Source organism: Cherax quadricarinatus, unplaced genomic scaffold (genome assembly GCF_038502225.1).
Source record: "Cherax quadricarinatus isolate ZL_2023a unplaced genomic scaffold, ASM3850222v1 Contig522, whole genome shotgun sequence".
NCBI classification, from domain to species: Eukaryota; Metazoa; Arthropoda; class Malacostraca; order Decapoda; family Parastacidae; genus Cherax; species Cherax quadricarinatus.
Genome location: NW_027195548.1, coordinates 24,787 through 45,645, shown reverse-complemented (window position 1 = coordinate 45,645; position 20,859 = coordinate 24,787). Strand labels below are relative to the sequence as shown.

The 20,859-nt window shown below is 47.9% G+C and overlaps 1 protein-coding gene across 3 annotated transcripts in view; it reads left to right on the top strand.

The window, feature by feature from the left end:
* LOC128695008 (uncharacterized) overlaps positions 1 to 17,155 on the top strand; it is a gene marked incomplete at its 5' end in the record, with an annotated part of 136,036 nt that extends 118,881 nt beyond the window's left edge. For all 3 annotated transcript variants that reach the window (XM_070080490.1, XM_070080491.1, XM_070080489.1), the window contains 2 exon segments: positions 15,615 to 15,896; positions 16,833 to 17,155. In XM_070080490.1, the coding sequence (XP_069936591.1) occupies positions 15,615 to 15,896; positions 16,833 to 17,140 (590 nt within the window).
* Positions 17,156 to 20,859: the final 3,704 nt, after the last annotated feature.

Sequence of the window (20,859 nt, the reverse complement as noted above, 5' to 3'; positions counted from 1 at the left end):
TTGTATCATCAGCTGGTGGCTGGGTGGACAGGTTGTGTCATCAGCTGGTGGCTGGGTGGACAGGTTGTATCATCAGCTGGTGGCTGGGTGGACAGGTTGTATCATCAGCTGGTGGCTGGGTGGGGTTGTTGTATCAGGTTGTATCATCAGCTGGTGGCTGGGTGGACAGGTTGTAGAATCAGCATCAGCTGGTGGCTGGGTGGACAGGTTGTATCATCAGCTGGTGGCTGGGTGGACAGGTTGTATCATCAGCTGGTGGCTGGGTGGGCAGGTTGTATCATCAGCTGGTGGCTGGGTGGACAGGTTGTTGTATCATCATCAGCTGGTGGCTGGGTGGACAGGTTGTATCATCAGCTGGTGGCTGGGTGGACAGGTTGTATCATCAGCTGGTGGCTGGGTGGGCACAGGTTGTATCATCAGCTGGTGGCTGGGTGGACAGGTTGTATCATCAGCTGGTGGCTGGGTGGACAGGTTGTATCATCAGCTGGTGGCTGGGTGGACAGGTTGTATCATCAGCTGGTGGCTGGGTGGACAGGTTGTATCATCAGCTGGTGGCTGGGTGGACAGGTTGTATCATCAGCTGGTGGCTGGGTGGGCAGGTTGTATCATCAGCTGGTGGCTGGGTGGACAGGTTGTATCATCAGCTGGTGGCTGGGTGGACAGGTTGTATCATCAGCTGGTGGCTGGGTGGACAGGTTGTATCATCAGCTGGTGGCTGGGTGGACAGGTTGTATCATCAGCTGGTGGCTGGGTGGGCAGGTTGTATCATCAGCTGGTGGCTGGGTGGACAGGTTGTATCATCAGCTGGTGGCTGGGTGGACAGGTTGTATCATCAGCTGGTGGCTGGGTGGACAGGTTGTATCATCAGCTGGTGGCTGGGTGGACAGGTTGTATCATCAGCTGGTGGCTGGGTGGGCAGGTTGTATCATCAGCTGGTGGCTGGGTGGGCAGGTTGTATCATCAGCTGGTGGCTGGGTGGACAGGTTGTATCATCAGCTGGTGGCTGGGTGGACAGGTTGTATCATCAGCTGGTGGCTGGGTGGGCAGGTTGTATCATCAGCTGGTGGCTGGGTGGGCAGGTTGTATCATCAGCTGGTGGCTGGGTGGACAGGTTGTATCATCAGCTGGTGGCTGGGTGGACAGGTTGTATCATCAGCTGGTGGCTGGGTGGGCAGGTTGTATCATCAGCTGGTGGCTGGGTGGACAGGTTGTATCATCAGCTGGTTGGGTGGATCATCAGCTGGTGGCTGGGTGGGCAGGTTGTATCATCAGCTGGTGGCTGGGTGGACAGGTTGTATCAGCTGGTGGCTGGGTGGACAGGTTGTATCATCAGCTGGTGGCTGGGTGGGCAGGTTGTTGTATCAGCTGGTGGCTGGGTGGAGGTTGTATCATCAGCTGGTGGCTGGGTGGACAGGTTGTATCATCAGCTGGTGGCTGGGTGGGCAGGTTGTATCATCAGCTGGTGGCTGGGTGGACAGGTTGTATCATCAGCTGGTGGCTGGGTGGACAGGTTGTATCATCAGCTGGTGGCTGGGTGGGCAGGTTGTATCATCAGCTGGTGGCTGGGTGGGCAGGTTGTATCATCAGCTGGTGGCTGGGTGGACAGGTTGTATCAGCTGGTGGCTGGGTGGACAGGTTGTATCATCAGCTGGTGGCTGGGTGGGCAGGTTGTATCATCAGCTTCTGGCTGGGTGGACAGGTTGTATCAGCTGGTGGCTGGGTGGACAGGTTGTATCATCAGCTGGTGGCTGGGTGGACAGGTTGTATCATCAGCTGGTAGCTGGGTGGACTGGGTGGGCAGGTTGTATCATCAGCTGGTGGCTGGGTGGTGAGCTTGTATCATCAGCTGGTGGCTGGGTGGACAGGTTGTATCATCAGCTGGTGGCTGGGTGGGCAGGTTGTATCATCAGCTGGTGGCTGGGTGGACAGGTTGTATCATCAGCTGGTGGCTGGGTGGGCAGGTTGTATCATCAGCTGGTGGCTGGGTGGGCAGGTTGTATCAGCTGGTGGCTGGGTGGGCAGGTTGTATCATCAGCTGGTGGCTGGGTGGACAGGTTGTATCATCAGCTGGTGGCTGGGTGGGCAGGTTGTATCATCAGCTGGTGGCTGGGTGGCCAGGTTGTTGTAGCATCAGCTGGGGGCGGGGGGGACAGGTTGTATCATCAGCTGGTGGCTGGGTGGGCAGGTTGTATCATCAGCTGGTGGCTGGGTGGACAGGTTGTATCATCAGCTGGTGGCTGGGTGGACAGGTTGTATCATCAGCTGGTGGCTGGGTGGGCAGGTTGTATCATCAGCTGGTGGCTGGGTGGACAGGTTGTATCATCAGCTGGTGGCTGGGTGGACAGGTTGTATCATCAGCTGGTGGCTGGGTGGACAGGTTGTATCATCAGCTGGTGGCTGGGTGGACAGGTTGTATCATCAGCTGGTGGCTGGGTGGACAGGTTGTATCATCAGCTGGTGGCTGGGTGGACAGGTTGTATCATCAGCTGGTGGCTGGGTGGACAGGTTGTATCATCAGCTGGTGGCTGGGTGGACAGGTTGTATCATCAGCTGGTGGCTGGGTGGACAGGTTGTATCATGGTGGCTGGGTGGAGCTCAGCTGTGGCTGGGTGGACAGGTTGTATCATCAGCTGGTGGCTGGGTGGACAGGTTGTATCATCAGCTGGTGGCTGGGTGGACAGGTTGTATCATCAGCTGGTGGCTGGGTGGGCAGGTTGTATCATCAGCTGGTGGCTGGGTGGACAGGTTGTATAATCAGCTGGTGGCTGGGTGGACAGGTTGTATCATCAGCTGGTGGCTGGGTGGGCAGGTTGTTTCATCAACTGGTAACTGGGTGGGCAGGTTGTATCATCAGCTGGTGGCTGGGTGGGCAGGTTGAATCATCAGCTGGTGGCTGGGTGGACAGGTTGTATCATCAGCTGGTGGCTGGGTGGACAGGTTGTATCATCAGCTGGTGGCTGGGTGGACAGGTTGTATCATCAGCTGGTGGCTGGGTGGGCAGGTTGTATCATCAGCTGGTGGCTGGGTGGACAGGTTGTATCATCAGCTGGTGGCTGGGTGGACAGGTTGTATCATCAGCTGGTGGCTGGGTGGACAGGTTGTATCATCAGCTGGTGGCTGGGTGGGCAGGTTGTATCATCAGCTGGTGGCTGGGTGGACAGGTTGTATCATCAGCTGGTGGCTGGGTGGACAGGTTGTATCATCAGCTGGTGGCTGGGTGGACAGGTTGTATCATCAGCTGGTGGCTGGGTGGGCAGGTTGTATCATCAGCTGGTGGCTGGGTGGACAGGTTGTATCATCAGCTGGTGGCAGGGTGGACAGGTGTATCATCAGCTGGTGGCTGGGTGGACAGGTTGTATCATCAGCTGGTGGCTGGGTGGGCAGGTTGTATCATCAGCTGGTGGCTGGGTGGACAGGTTGTATCATCAGCTAGTGGCTGGGTGGACAGGTTGTATCATCAGCTGGTGGCTGGGTGGGCAGGTTGGCTGGTGGCTGGGTGGGCAGGTTGTATCATCAGCTGGTGGCTGGGTGGACAGGTTGTATTATCAGCTGGAGGCTGGGTGGGCAGGTTGTATCATCAGCTGGTGGCTGGGTGGACAGGTTGTATCAGGTTGTATCATCAGCTGGTGGCTGGGTGGACAGGTTGTATCATCAGCTGGTGGCTGGGTGGACAGGTTGTATCATCAGCTGGTGGCTGGGTGGACAGGTTGTATCATCAGCTGGTGGCTGGGTGGACAGGTTGTATCATCAGCTGGTGGCTGGGTGGACAGGTTGTATCATCAGCTGGTGGCTGGGTGGGCAGGTTGTATCATCAGCTGGTGGCTGGGTGGGCAGGTTGTATCATCAGCTGGTGGCTGGGTGGACAGGTTGTATCATCAGCTGGTGGCTGGGTGGGCAGGTTGTATCATCAGCTGGTGGCTGGGTGGGCAGGTTGTATCATCAGCTGGTGGCTGGGTGGACAGGTTGTATCATCAGCTGGTGGCTGGGTGGACAGGTTGTTGTATCAGCTGGTGGCTGGGTGGGCAGGTTGTATCATCAGCTGGTGGCTGGGTGGACAGGTTGTATCATCAGCTGGTGGCTGGGTGGGCAGGTTGTATCATCAGCTGGTGGCTGGGTGGGCAGGTTGTATCATCAGCTGGTGGCTGGGTGGACAGGTTGTATCATCAGCTTGTGGCTGGGTGGGCAGGTTGTATCATCAGCTGGTGGCTGGGTGGGCAGGTTGTATTATCAGCTGGTGGCTGGGTGGACAGGTTGTATCATCAGCTGGTGGCTGGGTGGACAGGTTGTATCATCAGCTGGTGGCTGGGTGGACAGGTTGTATCATCAGCTGGTGGCTGGGTGGACAGGTTGTATCATCAGCTGGTGGCTGGGTGGGCAGGTTGTATCATCAGCTGGTGGCTGGGTGGACAGGTTGTATCATCAGCTGGTGGCTGGGTGGACAGGTTGTATCATCAGCTGGTGGCTGGGTGGACAGGTTGTATCATCAGCTGGTGGCTGGGTGGACAGGTTGTATCATCAGCTGGTGGCTGGGTGGACAGGTTGTATCATCAGCTGGTGGCTGGGTGGGCAGGTTGTATCATCAGCTGGTGGCTGGGTGGACAGGTTGTATCATCAGCTGGTGGCTGGGTGGACAGGTTGTATCATCAGCTGGTGGCTGGGTGGACAGGTTGTATCATCAGCTGGTGGCTGGGTGGGCAGGTTGTATCATCAGCTGGTGGCTGGGTGGACAGGTTGTATCATCAGCTGGTGGCTGGGTGGGCAGGTTGTATCATCAGCTGGTGGCTGGGTGGGCAGGTTGTATCATCAGCTGGTGGCTGGGTGGACAGGTTGTATCATCAGCTGGTGGCTGGGTGGGCAGGTTGTATCATCAGCTGGTGGCTGGGTGGGCAGGTTGTATCATCAGCTGGTGGCTGGGTGGGCAGGTTGTTGTATCAGCTGGTGGCTGGGTGGACAGGTTGTATCATCAGCTGGTGGCTGGGTGGGCAGGTTGTATCATCAGCTGGTGGCTGGGTGGGCAGGTTGTATCATCAGCTGGTGGCTGGGTGGGAAGGTTGTATCATCAGCTGGTGGCTGGGTGGACAGGTTGTATCATCAGCTGGTGGCTGGGTGGGCAGGTTGTATCATCAGCTGGTGGCTGGGTGGACAGGTTGTATCATCAGCTGGTGGCTGGGTGGACAGGTTGTATCATCAGCTGGTGGCTGGGTGGACAGGTTGTATCATCAGCTGGTGGCTGGGTGGACAGGTTGTATCATCAGCTGGTGGCTGGGTGGGCAGGTTGTATCATCAGCTGGTGGCTGGGTGGACAGGTTGTATCATCAGCTGGTGGCTGGGTGGACAGGTTGTATCATCAGCTGGTGGCTGGGTGGACAGGTTGTATCATCAGCTGGTGGCTGGGTGGGCAGGTTGTATCATCAGCTGGTGGCTGGGTGGACAGGTTGTATCATCAGCTGGTGGCTGGGTGGACAGGTTGTATCATCAGCTGGTGGCTGGGTGGACAGGTTGTATCATCAGCTGGTGGCTGGGTGGACAGGTTGTATCATCAGCTGGTGGCTGGGTGGACAGGTTGTATCATCAGCTGGTGGCTGGGTGGGCAGGTTGTATCATCAGCTGGTGGCTGGGTGGACAGGTTGTATCATCAGCTGGTGGCTGGGTGGACAGGTTGTATCATCAGCTGGTGGCTGGGTGGACAGGTTGTATCAGCTGGTGGCTGGGTGGACAGGTTGTATCATCAGCTGGTGGCTGGGTGGACAGGTTGTATCAGCTGGTGGCTGGGTGGGCAGGTTGTATCATGAGCTGGTGGCTGGGTGGACAGGTTGTATCAGCTGGTGGCTGGGTGGACAGGTTGTATCAGCTGGTGGCTGGGTGGACAGGTTGTTGTATCAGCTGGTGGCTGGGTGGACAGGTTGTTGTATCAGCTGGTGGCTGGGTGGGCAGGTTGTATCAGCTGGTGGCTGGGTGGGCAGGTTGTATCATCAGCTGGTGGCTGGGTGGACAGGTTGTATCATCAGCTGGTGGCTGGGTGGACAGGTTGTATCATCAGCTGGTGGCTGGGTGGACAGGTTGTATCATCAGCTGGTGGCTGGGTGGACAGGTTGTATCATCAGCTGGTGGCTGGGTGGACAGGTTGTTGTATCAGCTGGTGGCTGGGTGGACAGGTTGTATCATCAGCTGGTGGCTGGGTGGACAGGTTGTATCATCAGCTGGTGGCTGGGTGGGCAGGTTGTATCATCAGCTGGTGGCTGGGTGGGCAGGTTGTATCATCAGCTGGTGGCTGGGTGGGCAGGTTGTATCATCAGCTGGTGGCTGGGTGGACAGGTTGTTGTATCAGCTGGTGGCTGGGTGGACAGGTTGTATCATCAGCTGGTGGCTGGGTGGGCAGGTTGTATCATCAGCTGGTGGCTGGGTGGACAGGTTGTATCATCAGCTGGTGGCTGGGTGGACAGGTTGTATCATCAGCTGGTAACTGGGTGGGCAGGTTGTATCATCAGCTGGTGGCTGGGTGGGCAGGTTGTATCATCAGCTGGTGGCTGGGTGGACAGGTTGTATCATCAGCTGGTGGCTGGGTGGGCAGGTTGTATCATCAGCTGGTGGCTGGGTGGACAGGTTGTTGTATCAGCTGGTGGCTGGGTGGACAGGTTGTTGTATCAGCTGGTGGCTGGGTGGGCAGGTTGTATCAGCTGGTGGCTGGGTGGGCCACAAGAGGCAGCAACGTGATCATGAACATTAATAACAGACTAAATACAACTGATGTAAAAAAAAATGTTTATACTTTCAAGTAATATATTTCCTTATTTACTGCACTGAGAATAAGTTATACTCGGTATGGTTTATCTGTGTCCCTATTCACCTAGCAGTAAGTAGGTACCTGTATGTTATCGGACTGGTGTGGGTGAAATCCTCGGGCACATGATTTAAGGACCCCAGTGGAAATAAGACACAGTTCTTGATGACCCCCTGACTTTCTTTGGTTGTCCTTGGTGGGTTCCCCCCCCCCTTCACCTGTTAAAAATTCGAACAAAATCTATAGTTTATTTCTGCCTCGCTCAATGGCTGACAGCTGTCTGTTCGGGCGACAGAACTTTTATTTTTATCGCCTTTATCTTACATTTAGAATTTTCCCGTTGTGGTATAATTTATTATTCATTGTATAATAAATTCATGTATTTTGAGAATAAGGCACAATATAAACTAGACGGTAAATTTTCTGAAGACGTTTGTGGGAGGAATAAGAAGGCACCGTACCGTAGCTTATGATGACCGAAACGTCGTTATACGTTTCATTCTCTTGTGTAACTTTTGTGAGAAAAGTCACACAGTATGAGAATTACGAAGATGCAGGCTGGGTCTGTAGCCTCATCGAGTCCAGCAAGTGAACGGAGAATGCTGGAAGTAGCGGCCACAACATTATTTCCCAAGACAAACTCTGAGATACTCACTAATAATGAGATGCCCTGAGAGAATGTTAATTAGATGGAAGTGCCTGATGCAAACAACGTGGAGAAAGTGTTGAACAAATTTAAGATCCAAGTTCGAAACATCGGGAAAAATATCATGAACGCCAGAGAAAAACAATGGGAGTAGCGGAGCGGAGTGGATGACAGAACATTGATTAATGTGAACATAAACACATATGCAGTTTAACGTGATCCTTTATTGACAACGTTTCGCCCACACAAGTCAAAAACAGATCTACCTGGGGTGGAAGGTACGGGAGTATTTATAGTCAGGTTCAGAATATTGAGGTCAGGTGGAGAATGCTGCATCTGATGATCTACCGGGTGGGGTTATAGAGTAAACATTAAAATGGTATAAAATACCGACAGGTTGTTAGGTAAGACACATACGCAACAGTTAGGTATCTTTATTTCGAAACGTTTCGCCTACACAGTAGGCTTCTTCAGTCGAGTACAGAAAAGTTGATAGAAGCAGAAGAGACTTGAAAACGATGTAATCAGTCCATCACCCTTAAAGTTTTGAGGTGGTCAGTCCCTCAGTCTGGAGAAGAGCATTGTTCCATAGTCTGAAACAATATGGAGTTGAAGTGACAGGATGGAGCCTTATATAGCGCCAGGAGGTGAGACGTAGGTCACTATTAGAGGTAACGCAGATGTTGGGAGGTCAGGTCCCTCTAAAATCCAGCCGTTCTCACTAGTAGAGGTTGTCGAAGTTGAGAACGGCTGGATTTGAGAGGGACCTGACCTCCCAACATCTGCGTTCTTACCTCTAATAGTGACCTACGTCTCACCTCCTGGCGCTATATAAGGCTCCATCCTGTCACTTCAACTCCATATTATTTCAGACTATGGAACAATGCTCTTCTCCAGACTGAGAGACTGAGGAAACGTTTTGCCACACAGTGGCTTCATCAGTCCAATACAAAGAGGAAGGCGTCAGGAGAGGAGGAGTATGAGGTAATCAGTCCCTCAGCCTGGAGTCGATGTGTTCATTCCATCAATCTTGTAGAATGTACAGCATAGGGCCGTAGACGTGGCTTATATACTGTAGTGAGGCGAGTTGAAGCAGGCAGAGGCGGGGTCATAGTGGTACCATCCACTAGTCGAAGTAGGTCTTCGTCCAAAGGTTGAACAAGTGTTGAAGAATTCTTTGTAACATGATCCCATGATACTGCAGTGTCTGACAGTTGTGATGAATGGTTTGAACCTTTGGACGAAGACCTACTTCGACTAGTAGATGGTACCACTATGACCCCACCTCCGCCTGCTTCATCTCACCTCACTACAGTATATAAGCCACGTCTACGGCCCTATGCTGTACATTCTACAAGATTGATGGACTGAACACATCGACTCCAGGCTGAGGGACTGATTACCTCATACTCCTCCTCTCCTTATGCCTTCCTCTTTGTATTGGACTGATGAAGCCACTGTGTGGCGAAACGTTTCCTGAATAAAGATTCCCATATGCTGCATAAGTGTCTCAATCTTCAACTTGTCGGTTTTTCAAACCATTCATTACAACTGTCAGACACTGCAGCATCATGGGATCTTGTTACAAAGAATTCTTCAACACTTGTTCAACCTTTGGACGAAGACCTACTTCGACTAGTGGATGGTACCACTATGACCCCACCTCCGCCTGCTTCACCTCACCTCACTACAGTATATAAGCCACTTCTACGGCCCTATGCTGTACTGAGATCCTAAAATCTACTGCAAATATTACCAGCATCACCGCTGCTCCACCGCTGTCACAACCTCCACTAGACACAGAGATGGACCAATCAGAGACCACTGAGACATCTGCAAACCCCACCAATGAGAGTCCACTACCGCTTGCATCCACTGCTAGAGCAACTGACCAGTCGGAAATCTCGCCTTCACCAGTTCAGCCACCAGCCAAGAAAGCAAAAACACAAGAAACTGCGGATGCACCTCACGGTGCCACTGCCACTGACACTGCTGCACCACAACAAGTCCGATATCTGAAGGGTGTATACTTCTACATAACCAAGCAGTATAAGAACACAATGCTGTCTTCAGAAATCCATCAGCACCTCCAGGACGGAACAGTCAAGTATACCTACGACCAAACTGTTACATACACCACTGCAGACATGACCAGACTACTCACTGCCAGCACCCAACACCTTGTGGAAGTCGAGTACACCTCAAAGAGGAAATTCAGGATGCTTCAGAATGGGGACCTTGAAGACGGTACCCTTGTCTAGCACGACTATCCATGACCATTCACCCAGCACTTTGCTGTCCGCTAAAGCTGGGGTGTGGCTCCAATCGACCCTGTAACTGCTGCCTCTGCCCGACTGCGCTTCTCTTTGGGGAAGTCAGCGCAAGATAGAAGAAGACGACACCCTCCAACCGGAGGGCCAAGAAAGAAGAAAGAAGATGATGATCGTCACCCCTCACCCGGGGGGCAACTGCCGGGTCACCATCTGGAGAAGACCTGGGCCGGAAGTACCAGCGAATCAACATGAATGAAAATGAACACCAACACACGACACTCCACACAGGAGAGCACAGCGCTAGCACGATCGACACCATGCCTTGCCCTTCTAGGGCAGGGTTGGTGCCAGAGCCCGAGTTTGTAGCTCACAAGATGAGGGGGGTACTTGTGCCTCCTCCCATGGGAGACTTAGGTCTCAGACACTCCCTAGACAGGGAGCCAGTGCCGGGCCACCACTTGGAAGGGCCCGGGCCGGGAGAATACCGGCGAATCTTTAACAACAACCTATGCTGTACATTCTACAAGATTGATGGACTGAACACACCAGAGCACTGCTTACTCACGATGCATTACTCTAACAGAGTAAAGATCAAACCAGCGAGTGGCACAACCAATGAGTCGTCCAAACTAGCACTTGCAGCTGTCGTTAGTGGCAGGCTGCAAGTCAAATGTAATGCGATTTTATCGCTCAAAGAGGCCTTTGTTGTCGTCTGTACAGACGACACAGAGGCTGAGAAACTACTTACCACCACTGCTACTACCACTCTACGAAACCAGGGATTTCTTGTCTTACTTCCCCAGCACTGAGGGCCAGGAGAACTGTGTTCCTCAAGCGACTCGACAACCTTATCACTGTACAGGCCACTGAAGAAATCAAGTCATCTATCGAAGCAAAGAACCCTTGGGCCAAGGTGGACTTCATTACTAAAATACCCAATGCTTCATCCATGCTGAAGGTCACCTTCAGTGACGTCAACATGGCAGCCAGAGCTCTCGCTGAGGGCCTGGCTATTCACTACTTCCACATCAACCCAGCCTTCATCGAAGCAGAGAAATTCCAACATATCTCACAGTGCTATAATTGTTACTCATACTTACACACCACAAATGATTGTCCTACCAAGGACAAGAAGTTCTGCTCCACCTGTGGCCGTGAGGGTCATGACTTCAAGAATTGCACTACTGCTTCACCACCTAAATGCTTGAACTGCAAGAATGACCACCATACTCTTGCTGCCAGGTGCCCTACCAGAAGAGACATACTCAAACAACAACAAAAGAAACCCAACCCACAAGCAACCACATATTCTGCTATCGCCAAGCTTCAAGCAGACACTACCAAGATACTACATGCCACGCAAGCTGCTCCCACCACTTCCCTGCCAGCACCTATTGCCGACTCCACCAAGATTCTTTGTTGCATTATGTATGCTCATGTACAGAATGCAGCTGAGCCTGGTTCCTTCAACACCACCATCAATGAACTTTTCAAACTAAATAATATGCCTGGCCTCACATTCCCTGCATCACCACCTTCCACTGAGATCCTAAAATCTACTGCAAATATTACCAGCATCACCGCTGCTCCACCGCTGTCACAACCTCCACTAGACACAGAGATGGACCAATCAGAGACCTCTGAGACGTCGGCAAAACCCACCAATGAGAGTCCACTACCGTTTTCATCCACTGCTAGAGCAACTGACCAGTCGGAAATCTCGCCTTCACCAGTTCAGCCACCAGCCAAGAAAGCAAAAACACAAGACACTGCAGATGCACCTCACGGTGCCACTGTCACTCACACTGCTGCACCACAACAAGTCCAATATCTGAAGGGTGTATACTTCTACACAACCAAGCAGTATAAGAACACAATGCTGTCTTCAGAAATCCATCACCACCTCCAGGACGGAACAGTCAAGTATACCTACGACCAAACTGCTACATACACCACTGCAGACATGACCAGACTACTCACTGCCAACACCCAACACCTTGTGGAAGTCAAGTACACCTCAAAGAGGAAATTCAGGATGCTTCAGAATAGGGACCTTGAAGACGGTACCCTCGTCTAGCACGACTATCCATGACCATTCACCCAGCACTTTGCTGTCCACTAAAGCTGGGGTGTGGCTCCAATCAACCCTGTAACTGCTGCCTCTGCCCGACTGCGCTTCTCTTTGGGGAAGTCAGCGCAAGATAGAAGAAGACGACATCCTCCAACCGGAGGGCCAAGAAAGAAGAAAGATGATTATTGTCACCCCCCACCCGGGGGGCCACAGCCGGGTCACCATCTGGAGAAGACCTGGGCCAGAAGGACCTGCGAATCAACATGAATGAAAATGAACACCAACACACGACACTCCACACAGGAGAGCACAGCGCTAGCACGATCGACACCATGCATTGCCCTTCTAGGGCATGGTTGGTGCCAGAGCCCGAGTTTGTACCTTACAAGATGAGGGGGGTACTTGTGCCTCCTCCCATGGGAGACTTAGGTCTCAGACACTCCCTAGACAGGGAGCCAGTGCCGGGCCACCACTTGGAAGGGCCCGGGCCGGGAAAATACCAGCGAATCTTTAACAACAACCTATGCTGTACATTCTACAAGATTGATGGACTGAACACATCGACTCCAGGTTGAGGGACTGATTACCTCATTCTCCTCCTCTCCTTACGCCTTCCTCTTTGTATTGGACTGATGAAACCACTGTGTGGCGAAACGTTTCCTGAATAAAGATTCCCATATGCTGCATAAGTGTCTCAATCTTCAACTTGTCGGTTTTTCAAACCATTCATCACAATTATCAATATTATTATCAGTTTTGGGTAGACAGACGTAGCAACACTGCAACACCAGCGTCTGTAACAGTAAGTGTTGTAGCAAAAGTAACAAATAACAGTAGCAACACTGCAGCGCCATAAGAACATAAGAAAAAAGGAACACTGCAACAGGCCTACTGGCCTATGCAAGGCAGGTCCAATTTTCCCACCGGCTTAAGCCAATGCCTTGATCTAGTCAGGTCAGACACGTCACTTAAGAGTAACTCAGGTCAGATTACTGATAGTAATGGATATAATGTGTGAACATTTCAGTACTTCCTCTCAGTTTTTACTCAGGAAGATACTAGCGAAATTCCAGAAATGATAAATTATGTAGAACAGGACGATAATAAACTATGCACGATTAGGGTAACTAGTGACATGATCCTCAGACAAATAGAGAAATTAAAACCTAGCAGATCCCCAGGCCCTGATGAACTCTTTGCAAGGGTTTTCAAGGAATGTAAAGAGGAACTTAGCATACCTTCGGCTAATCTTTACAATATATCACTACAAACTGGCATAGTGCCAGACAAGTGGAAAATGGCAAATGCAATACATATTTACAAGGCAGGTGACAGGTCCTTAGCTTCGAACTATAGACCAATAAACGTTACCTCTATAGTTGGTAAATTTATGGAATCAATAATTGCCGAAGCAATTCGTAGCCATCTTGAAAGGCATAAATTGATTAATGAATCTCAGCACGATTTACAAAGGGGCGTTCCTGTCTTACGAATTTACTTTCTTCACTAAGGTATTTGAGGAGGTAGATCATATTATTGAATATAATATTGTGTATATGGACTTCAGTAAGGCTTTCGATAGAGTTCCACATCAGAGGCTATTGAGGAAACTTAAGGCACACGGAATAAGAGAAGAAATTTTTTTCCAGGGTAGAGGCATGGTTGACGAATAGGCAGGAGAGAGTTTGCATAAATGGGGAGAAATCAGAATGGGGGCACCTCACAAGCGGTGTTCCTCAGGGGTCAGTGTTGGGCCCGTTGTTGTTCACAATCTACATAAACGACATAGATGAGAGAATAAATAGCGACATGAGCAAATTTGCTGATGACACCAAAATAGGCCGTTCAATTAATTCTAATGAGGATAGAGCACTCCAGGAGGAGTTGAATAGACTGATGCAATGGTCGGAGAAGTGGCAGACGCAGTTTATATAGACAAATGCAAAGTTCTAAATGTTGGACTGGAAAATAACCATGCCACATATAAACTAAATAATGTAGATTTTAAAATTACGGATTGCGAAAAGGATTTAGGATTTATGGTTAGCAGTAATTTGAAACCAAGACAACAGTGCATAAGTGTTCGCAATAAAGCTAACAGAATCCTTGGCTTCATAGCAAGAAGTATAAATAATAGAAGTCCTCAGGTTGTTCAACTATATATCTTTGGTTAGACCTCGTTTACATTATACTGCGAAATTTTGGTCACCATAATACAGAATGGATATAAATCTTCCCTATGAAGATAGACTGAGGCCCTGAACCTGCACTCTCTAGAAAGGCGTAGGATTAGGGGGGGATATGATTGAGGTGTATAAATGTAAAACAGGAATAAAGGGGATGTAAATAGCGTGCTGAAAACAGACAGGACTCGCAGCAATGATTTTAAATTGGAAAAATTCAGACTCAGGAAGGATATAGGAAAGCAGTGGTTTGGTAATAGAGTTGTTTATGAGTGGAACAAACTCCCGAGTACCGTTATAGAAGCTAAGACGTTGTGTAGTTTTAAAAATAAGTTGTATAAATACATGAGTGGGTGTGGGTGGGTGTGAGTTGGACCTGACTAGCTTGTGTTACTAGGTCGGATGCCTTGCTCCTCACTTAAATGGGCCTATCTTGTCCCTAATCTTACTTCTGTATACCTGAAAGAACCCTTTTGGGTTAGTCTTCGAATCCCTTGCAACTTTAGCCTCATAATCCCTCTGTGCTTTTCTTATTCCTTTTTTTATTTCCCTCTAATTGAATATATTAATTTCTTAACTGTCCTTTCCCTCTTTTGATACGCCTGCGTATGCCTCTCTTTTGACCAGTGAGATGTTTTAATCTATTGCTTATCCATTTGGGATTATTTTTGTTAGATCTAATTTCCCATCTAGGGACAAAAGTCGTCTGGGCAGCTAGCACTGTGCTCTGAAATACGTCATATTGGTATCCAACCCTACCTACCTGACACATAGTAAGGCCATCGCAATTTAGCTCACCCAGGTAATTTCTCATACTCATGAAGTCGGCCAAGCGTCTGCAACAGTAAGTTTGTAGCAAAAGTAACAATCACAGCAGCAACACTGCAGCACCAGCGTCTGCAACAGTAAGTTTGTAGCAAAAGTAACAATCACAGCAGCAACACTGCAGCACCAACGTCTGCAACAGTAAGTTTGTAGCAAAAGTAACAATCACAGCAGCAACACTGCAGCACCAGCGTCTGCAGCAGTAAATGTAGTAGCAGAAGTAAAACACACAGTAGCAACAGTACAGCGCCTGCAACAGTAAATGTAGTAGCAGAACAATCACAGTAGCAATATTGCAGCACCAACGTCTGCAACAGTAAGTGTTGTAGCAGAAGTAACAATCACAGTAGCAACATTGCAGCACCAACGTCTGCAACAGTAAGTGTTGTAGCAGAAGTAACAATCACAGTAGCAACAGTTTCAGTAGTTAATATTTACTTAGCTCCAGAAATTATCACCCCGAAGCCTCAAAAAAAAAATTAAAACTAAAATTAGATACCCACAAAAATAATGTTAAATACATCCTGAATGTAAAGATACATTTACACATTTGATCTGATATCTTATATAGAATGTTCACCTGATATAATGTTCACCTGATATAATGTTCACCTGAGCACGTGTTATTTTACATGTAATGTTCACCTGCTATCTTACACGAAACATTCACTTGTTATCTTCCATGTTCAACACTTCTTCATAAATAATACAATAGCAGGCTTCTGTTTCACTCTAGCAATATTATAGATATCATCACTTCTATTTTCACGCCCTTCGGTTTTCTGTTTATATAGTTCGTAATCTTCCGCGTATTCTTTAAAAAAAAAATTAACAGATCCTGAGGCGACATCGTACAGAGTGGGCAAGAAGGAGGACGATAGTTATGAAGGCTTGAGGATAACCTACAGTCTATCAGAAGACGGCGACAGTCGTGCTCAGCTGGGTTACGATGACTTGTGCAAGTGTGATAACTCTCCCTGCTACTGCCTGGGTAGTGACAGTGTCACTACTGATCCTCAGACACTGTGCTTGCAGCTCAAGATAACCAACAGTGAACCATCAGTTGACTCTGTCTTACATTGTACTGATGATCTTCAGGCTGACGACTCAACTACAGGTTAGTGTTATGTCAGTGGTCTGTTATTGTTGTTCTCTTCTTTTTCTTCTTAATGTTGACATGTATTAATCACAGCCTCACACCCTGGTATCTGATGGTGTTACACTCCAAGGGTCGTAACCACTATTTCCTTCTGGTTAGAGCATAACAACTTTGTCAGAGAGGTTTGGGTAATAATAGTAGTCCTCCGGAAATCTAATTTTAATGTAGTATATTTATAATACAACAAATAGCCAAAAATAATAATATACGAATTATCGTATATAGGTTAAGAATGCTTGTTTCTTCTATATTGTCCAAAATATATAAGGCTTCTATGACACACGATTAGGAGGAGATCCTACATATAACATATATGTTCAGAGATTACTTTAGAGAATAAGGTCTTATTTCCCAATGGGAAGCAGTCAGAATAAAACAGAATATGTCCAGGCCGGATAATAAACCTTGGCCAGTTACTCGAGACGAGCAGGAGTGGTGTCGTTGGCTGCTACTTCTTCACTGCTCGTCCCTCAACCTTGAGCATACAGGTCAGGTGGGTCACGTGACTCACCAACACTCAGAGTAGTTGACCAAAAAAGGGGGGGGGGAGGGGGGCCACCACTGAACACCACAGATTAACCGTACACCAGTACACCGGGCGGAAGGCATGTTACTATACCTTCAATTAAACTTATCATGGCCATGTTACATAAATAATTATAATAATTGTTAATAAGAATTAGCCTTAATAATACAAGGACGTTCATTTCCAATTTAGCTATTAAAGGAAATGACCGCAATGTAATATTAAAGAAAGGTTAACAATAGGGGCATGACAGATGGGCATCATTGCAAATAATAATTATTATTATGGTTATTACTATTACTGTACTATAACATTATTAATACTACTAATAGTAAGACTATTATTAACAACAATACCACTTATTACAGAGACAACGATAACAGGAGTGAAGATGACTTACTTAAAGGATAGTGACCATGTTGAGGTACAAGTTGATTTTGACTCAAGTAACAAAGTTGAACTGTTATTCTACGAGGCACGAGACACCAGTTTACATGTACCAGGAGGTACTTGTGATGGTACAACACAGTCATGTACATTGAACTACCAGCTCACCAATAGTGACCAGGTCGACTACAGTGTCTTAGTGGTCACTGTTGACAGTGACCAGGCAGTGGTAGACTCCGCTCTACTCAGTTTTGAAGGTGACTTTTACTGTTTTTGTATAAATAAATAACATTACTTTTTTATTCACAAAATAATTATTTTACTAAAATGAAAGACGAAGCTTTTCAGCAGATTGTGTCAGTGGTTCACTCAAGTGCTGGCTACTCTAGAGATGTTCACTCACTCGAGTGCTGGCTACTTTACAATTGTTCACTCACAACTCTCTCTCTCTCTCTCTCTCTCTCTCTCTCTCTCTCTCTCTCTCTCTCTCTCTCATATATATATATATATATATATATATATATATATATATATATATATATATATAATGTATATATATATATATATATATATATATATATATATATATATATATATATATATATAGGACAAGCCACGGGAGCTGGAAATCTTTAGCTCAAGTACTTTCACACTTGTCAGTGCGTCATCAGGAGCTATGCAATGTTGCAAGGGAACAACCAAAGCAGGGAGAGAGGTCTTAGAGTAGCGTAGGTTTATAAGGGTAACAGTGGCCAGTGACACCTACGCAACTCTAAGACCTCTCTCCCTGCTTTGGTTGCTCCCTTGCAACATTGCACAGCTCCTGATGCATTGAGAAGTGTGAAAATACTTGAGCTAAAGATTTCCACCCCCCGTGGCTTGTCCTGCACACACACACACACACACACACACACACACATACACACACACACACACACATACACACACATCTCAGTAGTAGTAACCAGTTACCAGTAACCAGTGTACCGTTGACTCAACGACCAACCGTCTCTGCCTGAGTCACTATCTGAACTCATATTGCGCTGACCTGGCATTATTCAAAGACCCTCTCACATATGGGTACTGTGGGCGGCCAGTCAGTCAGTCAGTCAGTTGACGAGAGTGAGCAAGGAGACAAGGTTACGGCTGTAAGGGCTCTCTCCACATTCTGTAATTATACGTACTACCAGCCTACGTGAGTATTTCTTTACCTAATCCACGTGTCGAACTCCCACATGATAAATGGTGACAGCGGTGGGATTGAACTCTTGGATAGTCAAGGTCCATCTGGCTAACCTTCCAGTAGGTTGTTTGTTCTGGAATAAGGGGATCAGTGGAGCATTGTCTGTCAAGACATGAACAGAGTACTGATAAATAATGTCTCGGAAGTGCTTTAAAGACCATACTATTGCTAAAGCTTCTTGCTCAGTTACTGTATAATTACGTTCAGCCTTCGTAAGGACTCGGCTAGCAAATGCAACTGCGTTGTACTTGCCATCGGTCTTCTGAGCTAGTACGGCACCTATGCCAATTGAACTAGCATCAGTTGTCAGATAGAAGGGCTTAGAAAAATCTGGAAATTTCAAAATTGGAGCAGATGTTAGCTTTTCTTTTAGAGTTTGGAATGCTCTTTCTTGACGGAAGGTCCAATCAAAAGGAGCATCTTTCTTAAGCAACTCAGTTAGAGGAGCAGCTATGGAAGAAAAATTGGCAATGAAAGATCTATAAAAACCTGCTAAGCCCACAAAGGATCTTATGGCATCAGCAGTTTTGGGAGTTGGAAAATTTAGTACTGCAGTTACTTTACTTTGGTCAGTCGTAACCCCTCTAGGAGTGACTACGTGACCAAGAAACTTAATTTCTGATCTGAAAAATTGACATTTAGACAGTTTGATCTTTAAATTGGCTTCTTCAAGCTTACCAAGTACTACATCAAGTCTTTTCAAGTGTGTATCCACGTCTTTAGACATGACGATTACGTCATCTAAGTACACCATAAGTGCATTACCTATGAGACCTCTAAAGATATTAGTCATGAGCCTTGAGAACGTGATAGGGGAAGATCGTAATCCAAACGCCGTACGGAGGAAGTGATAATGACCTGTAGGAGTGGAGAATGCAGTTAGCTCTTGGCTGTCCTCGTGAAGAGGGACTTGCCAAAACCCTTGTAACAAATCCAGGGTTGAAAAGACTTTGTTATCTCCGATATTACGTAAAAGATCACCCAGTACAGGGAGTGGAAAGCGATCTGGAATGGTTTTCGCGTTTAACTTCCTAAAGTCAATCACTGGGCGCCAAGTACCATCCTTCTTAGGTACTAGTATCAAGGGTGCATTCCAAGGTGAATTGCTAGGTGCAATAACTCCATCATCAAGCATTTGATTGATCAATTCTTCTGCGACAGCAACTTGTGAATGAGGCATTCTGTACGCAGGTATGTAGATAGGTCTAGTACCAGGTTCAAGTGGAATACGATGGGACAATAAGTTCGTTATACCCATCTTCTCACCTGGTAAAGCAATGGCTTTACGACGTTTGTTCAACAGAGTCAACAAACGCTAGACTTCATCTGGGAAGTCAGTGGGAGCTAAGTCTTTCTCCTCAACTGGTGGAACAGATTGATCCAGTGAAGTGGATGAGGTCTCCCCGGCAGAAATAGCACCGACCCACTGGTCAGGTGACAACTCATCCTCTACCTGAACAGGGTAAGGATAGTGAACAAGGTCAACAAGATTGGTATTTGCTCTGAGGCGAACACTGTGACCAGAAGTGTTGGCCAGGAAGAAATGGATCTTACTATCTCTTACAACATGTAAGGATGGTTCAACAAATAGACCTTTTACTTTGCAGGAATCACTGTCAACTAGGACGTTATCACCATCTGGAACACTAGGAACAACTACAGACACTCTAGTGAGAGCACTAGCCGCAACAGAGACGTCTTTCTGTAGACGGCATGTGACATCAACAAGAGATGGCATTACTAGTTTCAAGTAGTCGTTTTCTGGCAAGGCGTCCCCTGTGGAGAAACTACTACTCGAACTAGCAGTCATTGCAGGGATAGGTTGTGCACTCAAGGCAATCTGAGTGTCCTCGGACACTTGAGACATCGGACTATCCTGCAAGTCTGAAGGTATAGGTGGAACACTGATGGGAGTGACAGAATTACCAGTGCCTGACCGCTTGGGTACGCTACTGGAGAATGCATTAGCTTGTAAGGACTTAATCCGTACATCATACTCTGCAGCAGTATAACAGATTTCTGATCCAAGCTGGTAACCCCAGAATGGAACGATCAAGTCGTCAATTTGTGCATGCCATCGATAAGGGTCGAGCACAATGCGTAAGTCTCGCATGGAAGCAAATCCCAGTAGAAGGTCACCAGGGAAAGTAATCTGGTCGACAACAAGGAAGGAAGCAGTGAAGTCTCTACCTTGGATAGAAAAGGTTAGGGAAGTCCGACCTCGGACACGCAGGTGAGAACCAGCTACTCCACTAAGGGAGGACACATGAGTCGGTTCTACGAGAAGGACATGTCGTAACTGCTTATCCTTAAACAAACTAGACCTAATAATATTGACTTGCGCACCAGAGTCCATGAACAAATGAACGGGCGCATTATAAACAGATGCTTGCACTATAGGGCCTATGGTTGCATTGGAAGTTATGTGCAAACAAAAAGGTGGATTGTCATCAGAAAAGACTTGTTCCACTTCATCCCCAAAATCATCTATGTCAGAGACATGTGAAGCAACATCATCAGCAGGATTGTCATTCTCGAGACTGTTTAAGGCTTCAAAGGAATTGTGAACGGGGATGGTGTACTCATTATCACCTACTGTCACTATGGGACGGTTTGACTGGGGCGCTCGAATTCCCCCGAATTGGAAGAACGAGCCTGGTTCTGGTTAGTTTGAGAATTGGAAGAATGAGCCTGGTTCTGGTTATTTTGAGAACCACGATATCTGTTTCCTCTACGGGTTCTGCGGTTGGAACGGCCATGGAAGG